At 32.5% G+C, this 8,299-nt stretch overlaps 1 protein-coding gene across 1 annotated transcript; it reads left to right on the top strand.

Moving 5' to 3' along the window:
- The first annotated feature begins 873 nt into the window (after positions 1-873).
- On the top strand, positions 874-6,262 carry LOC111691801. The gene is made up of 2 exons (XM_023455158.1): positions 874-1,766; positions 6,178-6,262. Exons 1-2 carry the CDS (start codon positions 1,150-1,152, stop codon positions 6,260-6,262), a joined length of 702 nt encoding a protein of 233 aa, XP_023310926.1. The 5' UTR covers positions 874-1,149.
- Positions 6,263-8,299: the final 2,037 nt, after the last annotated feature.

Genomic DNA, 8,299 nt, shown 5'->3' with positions numbered 1-8,299 from the left:
TCGCTTCTGAGAAACTGAGAGATTAAAGAAATGTACCAAAGTAACGTATTTTTTTATTAACAATTCATTACTAATGTCCTGTATTTTCCTAAACAATATATTCACTTTTGAGATTCACCTTGTATTTATATACGCTATGTTATTACGTCATTTTTTAAGATAAGCACCTGAAACGACTTATACATATATTTCTGTAATATCAGTTCAGTGGAAAAACAAATCTAGCGTGTAAAATGTTTTCGTAAAAAAAAATGTTTACTATTATGTTGAAGAGGGTAAGCAAAGCCTCATTTCAATTTTACGATTCTTTGTTTTCTTAATAGACACGCAAAAAATAGCAAGGGAAGGCGGAGAAAAACCTTTATAAGTAGATAAATAGAACACGAATTTATTTTTGGTCGAAGAAAAATATTAACATTAGAAACTAAAAAAAAATATCTTACTTCAAAGCTTTATTGAAAAACTGTCATGGACATACACTCTTTCATCCACGCAGGGTAATGCTGACTCTATATTAAATAAATTCTCAATTGCTAAAACCGTTTGTAACATCAATATCATATCTATACAGGGTGAGTCAGAAAGAATGGGTCAACAGTAAACTGGAGATACTAGACACCAAAATATTATGTTTGAACTCATCATGCATTATACGAATGTCGCTGGTTTAAGAAATACAGGGTGTTTAAGATTTAAATTTTATTTTGAAATTTCTCAATAATTGGGAAAGTTTTAATAGCATGACTCTGAAAATTGGTACTATTGGGTTTTTTGGTGTGAGAATTATGAATTTGAAGCTTATTTTGACGTTGCTCCTAGAGGGCGCTAGTTTCGCCATATTATTTAGGTAAATCAAAACATATTTTTTTTATCTGTTGACCTATGCTTCAGAAAAGTTAAAAATCTAAAAGAACGTTCAATTCTACATAAAAAGTGTACTTTTGTTTAGGTCACCTAACTTTATCGGTTTCTGAGTTATTTGCATTTAAAAGTTTCAATGTATTTTGTGGTGATTTTCTTTCAAGCGTCGATATTGCTATTTCTTTTCTAAGTAGGCTTGTGTCAAATTTTCATGTCAATAAATATTAGCGTATTTTGCATGCGTGTGATTTTATTATTCGTTCAAAATTGTTAGTTAGTGCTCAAAAAATGCCACGACATAATAATTTTTCAAACAGTGAGATGCGTGATATGATTTGTGTTTTTGCCCAGGCTAATTTTAATGGACATGCGGCGGCCCGAAGATATGAACACATGTACCCAAATAGATTGCAACCTAATTATAAACTATTTAGAAATCTTTACAACCGCTTAGGCGAATCTGGATCTTTTCGACCAAAAAGTAACCATGGTACTCCAAAATCGATCACAGTCGATGAAGAAGAGGAAATTTTAATTCGTGTTTCAGAAAACTCCGGTATGAGTACTCGTCGGTTAAGTGCGGCAACGGGGGTAAGCCAATCGTCCATTTGTAGAATTTTGAAAAAAGAAATGCTCCATCCATATCATTATACTCCGGTTCAGCAGTTATTGCCTCAAGATTTACCAGCTCGCCTACAATTTGCTCAGTTTGTACAAAATATGCAAATGGAAAACCCAGATTTCCTCAATAGGATTCTATTTACCGATGAGGCGACATTTACTAGACGGGGAGTTTTCAATTGGAAGAACAATCATTTGTGGGATTCCGAAAATCCGCATGCTGTAAAAGAAAAACATTTTCAGCATGAGTTTAAGGTGAATATTTGGTGTGGTTTAATTTCTGGTTTTTTCATAGGACCTTTTGAATTATCACCCAATCTAACTGGACCTCATTATTTAAACTTTCTTCAACATAATTTAAACGAGCTTCTAGATGATGTACCACTCGCTTTAAGAGAAAGTATGTGGTTTATGCACGACGGTGCGCCACCACATTTTGCCTTGCCGGTACGCCAGTATTTAAATGAACATTTTCCTCATCGGTGGATTGGCCGTGGGAGTGAATTTTGTTGGCCACCGAGAAGTCCAGACTTAAACCCTCTGGACTTCTCAGTATGGTCAAACTTGAAGGATGTGGTGTATCGGGAAGAAATTAATTCTGTTGAGGAGTTGCGGCAGAAAATACAAGTAGCCGCGAATGCATTTAAAAATAATAGGGACATTTTGTTTAATATTCAGAGACATTTAAGAGAGTGTATAGTAAAATGTATTGAGGTAGGTGGTGGACACATCCAGCATTTGATTTAAGGTTTGTTATTATTACTATTGTCAATAATTGAGAATAAAAAATCACCACAAAATACATACATTGAAACTTTTAAATGCAAATAACTTAGAAACCGATAAAGTTAGGCGACCTAAACAAGAGTATATTTTTTATGTAGAATTGGACGTTCTTTTAGATTTTTAACTTTTCTTAAGCATAGGTCAACAGATAAAAAAAATATGTTTTGATTTACCTAAATAATATGGCGGAACTAGCGCCCTCTAGGAGCAACGTCAAAATAAGCTTCAAATTCATAATTCTCACACCAAAAAACCCATTAGTACCAATTTTCAGAGTCATGCTATTAAAACTTTCCCAATTATTGAGAAATTTCAAAATAAAATTTAAACCTTAAACACCCTGTATTTCTTAAACCAGCGACATTCGTATAAGGCATGATGAGCTCAAACATAATATTTTGGTGTCTAGTATTAGCTTATTGTTGACCCATTCTTTCTGACTCACCCTGTATATGTATTTCTAACACAAAAACTATTAGCAAACATTCAAAAGTGTAATAAAAAAATTACCTAATACATCAATCAATGTTTAAATCTTCATTTCGAGTCTTGAACACTTTAAAGTTAGCGAACTTGTATACTGAATATAACAATAGATTTTATTATTCCAAATTCCGTATAATCTCCCTATTCTAGAAAGACGAAATTCGGGGTTATTTATGATTCGGTCTATGCGAATAACCTTCCGGCAAATATGTAGTTAACTTTGCCAACTGGGTCTGGTTGACCGCCAAAGCGAAGAGACAGTCCCTTGTTTTCCGTGAGATAAAATAAAAACATTACGATGAACCTTTGCATTAGTATAAATATGAAAACCGTATTTTTTTTGTGTAATTTGACTATGACAGAACTGGATTTAATGCACATTCAGGGTGATTTATTTGAACAAATCCAGTATTAATCATTGAATAAGATATCGTGTTGCTCATGAATTGTGTTTGTGGCATTGTTGATGGCTTATACTGGACCTTTTTTACTGTTAATAGTTAAGTTCTCCATTTATCCTCAAAGAAGGTGTTTCTATATTTTAATTTTAGTCAGATTTCTGTCTCTTTTGACACTATTAATCTTAAAATCAAAAATAGAATAAAATGTTTCTTTTTAAGATGGTTAATGTTTCGCTTTGATGATGTAACTGACCACTCAAATCTCCTTATTTAAATTTTTCTGTTTTTTTTCTCAGGTTACTTTCAGGCTGGTTGAAACTCTGTCGGTTTGGACTTCTTCACGTTTCGAAGGACATATCGTTATCTTCCTCAGAAAAAAGATAATTGTAAAATCACTTCACGGTTCAGTACATGTCACAATCCTCTTGAGAACTAAAGTTACCATTGTTACACACTTTGCATCAAATTCTATAATATTTAACGAATGGTTCTATAACTTTTCTTAATTCTTCACCTAACTACTATCAAATAGTACTCCACAAGTGTCACACTGGGAATTAAAATAAATAAAACAATATAATTAATAGACTTCCCAAAATAACTGCCCCGAAATCTTACACTGTAGACTCGACTACCTTTAAAATATTGCTAATAAATAGGTACACTGGCAATTTAAAACAAGTTCTTGCATTGCAAATATCTCAAAATATTGCAATATATTGCAAAAGTTCAAATTATTTCTTTGTGAACAGCATTTGATTAAGGACATCCCCTAGAGGAAACAAATAAGAGATCACTTTTTTGTGAAAATTATTGGTAGCGTCAGAGTGTGACTGCCGGGGCCTTCTACTGTTGAAGCTCAGGGAACTGTTAATAGATGGCATTCTTTTTGTAGTTTAATTAGGCGGTAAACTTTAAAATTATTCCAAATAGTTGAGATTAGTTATGATTTCAGGTAAATGAAACACAGAAATAATTGTAAGTCTTTTATAAATTAAGTTTAGAATACGGAGTACCTCAAGGTTCGGTCCTTGGACCTTTGTTGTTCATTACTTGTTAATCCAGAAAATTTGACACTATTTGCCGATAATGTAACGAATTAGTTTAATAGTAATAAGTTATTATTCTTCCGTTTATATGTACTGTACAGGGTGATTCACTTTTTATGATTAGAACTTTAACCATCTATAGATCTCGTCAAAGTAATGTCATTTTGAAGTATACACTTTTTTCCCAAAGGCTTCCTTTAAGCTCTCGAAAAAAACATTTATTTATTTTTAAACTATGAAAGAAAATTTTCTCAAAAACCAAGCATTTTATTTAAAAATAGTAAGAGACCTTTTTGCTGTAGAATAAATCGCAGTGTAAAAAAATATATTCATTTCGAAAAATTTTCAGTGGCGTAGAAATTATATTAAAAATAGGGGTTATCAGAGCCCCTTACGGACGCCTATGATTGATCTGTTTTCACAATAATTTATAAAATCTATGGAGCTTTTCGTTCGTACACTTCATAATAAATATAAAACCATAAATAAAAACCAAAAAAGTTTTTTTTAAGAGCTTATATCTCAAAAAGGAAGCCTTTGAAAGAAAAAGTGTATACTGCAAAATAACATTATTTTGATGCGATCTATCGTCCTAATCATAAAAAGTGAATCACCTTGTATATGTAAAAATGTTTAACTACAAAAATGCTGTTTTTACATAATTTTTATTCTAGAATAAGATACAGTATATTCTTTTTGAGGATCATGTTCAGTATTTTTAAAGTATAAAAAACGGTAGGGCAAAAAAGAGTTGATTCCAAATAAGAACAGAAAATAGTGTGGTGCCATTGAAAAAAACAAAATTGGTTGCCTTGGCAAAAAAATTACCAAAACATGCAAAAAACTTGTGTCTGAACAATTTTCTATACAGGGTGTTTTAAAAAAGTTATCAACATTATTTCATGCATATGGATATCCAGCACCAGTTCACTGCAGTCTTTTTACATCAGTTCAGTCCAGTATGTGTCAAACTGTTAAGAGCTGTGGGGGATTTTACCCAAGACGTGGACCAATTAAATCACACTTCCAGTTCAAATTAAAAATTAAACAGTTGTCACTACCACTTACGGATTTTACTTGCTAGAGTGCACTTTAATTTCGCTGAGTAATGCCTTTGCTGGGCGCGGGAAAATGTGCCCTATTAAGGAAAACGCAAACCATTTTATTAAAGAGGTATGTCCGTACCCTTCAAATGATACATCGGGGATATAAATGCAAAGAAAAAACGGACGGCCCTCGTTCTGTATCCCTTAACAGGAATTTACAAATTCGCTTGGATTAAAAAGAGTATTTATCCGGTAGCAAATTAAAAATTCGCACCGTGGAGAATAGTATGCTTCACCATTTTAGACAAGCTGAATCCGATTTCATATTCTTAAAGTCCAAAAGTGGTAGGAGTATTAGAAACACAAATTTTTGGCAATTTTTTTAGTTTTAAGAAAAAAAGGACTTTTTTGTCTAAAAGTAGCTTCTTTTATGTTTTTTGACGTACTGACTTGGTTTATGAAGTCTAAAAAAATTAGAACAAAGGAATTGGGCCAATTTTTGACCATATTTCTCCGGAAAAAGGATAATTCTCTATAAGAATCAATTTTTATGTTTGTTGACATACTGACTTAGCTTTTTGTTATCCTGAAGATTAATAAAGTTTGTTTGATGACAGAATAACATAAAAATGATATAACCCGTTGAAAATATTGTAAAGTACCCATCAAATCTGAATAGTACCTTAAAAGTTTTATTACAAATTTGAAATGTTGGCGACAATGCTCATAATTTTTCTGTTATATGTATAATAAAGTCAACATAAAAACAAAAATTAAGCACCATCCACCAGCACTTAAATATTTAACCACACTTTGATTTAAGTTCTTCAGCGGTTGTGTTCTGAGGTTTCAGATTTGTTGAAAAACAACAAAATAAACCGAGGAATCTGGGGTACGTGAGAATGTTAGATTACTTATACACTGTAGGTGCTTAGCTAGAAGACAAGAGATGCTTCTACAATGTAATTTACGACTGCTGCACTACGAATTAGAGGAACTTCTAAACTATTAAGGTTGAGTTGGTGTCAAAGCAACACAACTGCATTGCAAATCTGCATTTTGCATACCATTTAAGAGATTATTATGAATTAGTCACAAAATTATGAAAATAATTTGTGCCATTTTCAAAATATTACCAATTTATTTACGCGAGATTGTAAGGCATTCGTAGAAAAATGTATTGTCACTTATTTCTAAATCAACAGTTAAATTAATTATTTATATTGTTTTAAAATTTGACAATATACATGGCGTTACAAGTATTACTGCCTTAAATTTAACAGACGATAGAATACATTAAAATAAACAAAAAATTTTATATGACATGAACCATTTCCGAGAAAAAAATTATCCAAATATCCAACTTGATGTACAAAAGTTCGATTAATTAAGGACTATTGACATAACTGCGTACATAGAATACCATAAAATACAATGTTTGTCACTTTTTTGAACTTTTTTATGCATAATTCTAAAAAATAATTAGCGTTGTAATAAATTTAAAAGTCGATAAAATTCATATCGAACATTGTGACAACGGCGCGGCGAATAACACGAGGTACTAAGTTGTCCAGTAATAGGCAATTCAGTTGGTATCTGGAACTGAACCGTGTCTGAGTGTTTCTTGCGTACCACTATTTCCTCTTCTTGAGGTGTTTTCCAGCAGGTGCGCGAACATTGGAATCGAAGGTGTCGTGCGTGCATCGAAATTGGTGATGGACATTTTGAGCATGTGTTGTAGTTTGTTTTGTACTTGTGCGTTTAAAAATTACTGAATTTTGCTCTTTGGTAAGTACTTAAATTATTTTTAATACGTTTGATTATTTGGATGACGCAAATCTTTGGGTACTTTAATTACATATTTTTCAAATACATAATTTGATTAAGTTCCTATTTTAAGAGGTTCATAATTTAAAATTCGAGCTAAAATTTAAGCACAATACTATTTTCGAAGTACAAAATCGATACATTTTATGTATTTAAAAACTGGAAAACAATTGTCTTGAAATTTACAAAATGTGTCATAATAATAGTTGTTTACATTTTTTCCGAAGGACAAGTCTGCCGCGTGCACACGTGGTGTGTAGCATTGGGTTAAGCGCTGTTGTCACGTTGTGTTGAATCTCCCCAATATTAATACTCGCTGTATTTTGAAAACTGTTAATCTTACGCCCCTGTAATATACAACTTTTTTGTTCATTTATGATTACTCATGTTGAAGTAATGACAGTCAAATCAGTCAGTCCAATTTTTATGTCCCCATAAAAAAATCGAGAGGGTTTAAGTCAGGAGACCGGGGTGACCATGTTGTCGGTTGTCCTCAGCGCTTTTTGAACTTCATTAAGGAAACTTCGAATATTTTGTAGAAAAAAAGAAGTTGAGCCTCATGCAATATGCGCCACTTACTGATACGGAGATTTTTGGCTGCTGCGATATAATGTAAACTTTTCACGTACTCGTTCAGCCACCGCGGTAAAAGATAACAGCATTTGGCACATCTCTACAAGTTTAAAGCTGCTAATGCATTGTATCTAGCTTCGCTATTAATTGAAACAGTATACATTAATTCTTCACTGCTATTACACATACGCCATATTGAACACTTACAAGGCTGATGTAAACATTACACCACGGTAATAAGAGCAATACCAAAACCACAGTAATACGGAATAAAGAGGAATTTTTAAAGAAACGCACAAAAATCTTATTCTGCAGCGGGCTTCATGTTTCCATTTAGTGTTTCTGCGGTTCAAATACATACAAATTCACAACTTATCCAAAAAAATTTGGGAATAGATGCGGCATGAGAAATGGAGTCAATATTGTAAAAAAAAATTTTGTAAAATCCTTATAGTTTCTGAGAAAAAAATTATTGAAGTTATAGCACATTAAACCACTACATAGCTGGACAACTGTAGTCTCTAGCGTCATTACGCGTGGAGAGCCATGTGACTCCTAATACTGAAATCCGTCGTTGCGGTAGTTTTTACCTATTATCTGTGGTAATTACATCAGTTTTTTAGTAGTTAGTGTCAAAAATGGCTTGCGT

The sequence above is a fragment of the Anoplophora glabripennis genome, unplaced genomic scaffold (assembly GCF_000390285.2).
Source record: "Anoplophora glabripennis isolate ALB-LARVAE unplaced genomic scaffold, Agla_2.0 scaffold550, whole genome shotgun sequence".
NCBI classification, from domain to species: domain Eukaryota; kingdom Metazoa; phylum Arthropoda; class Insecta; order Coleoptera; family Cerambycidae; genus Anoplophora; species Anoplophora glabripennis.
The sequence above is the reverse complement of the archived record's forward strand: the minus strand, read 5'-3'. Positions and strand labels throughout refer to the sequence as shown.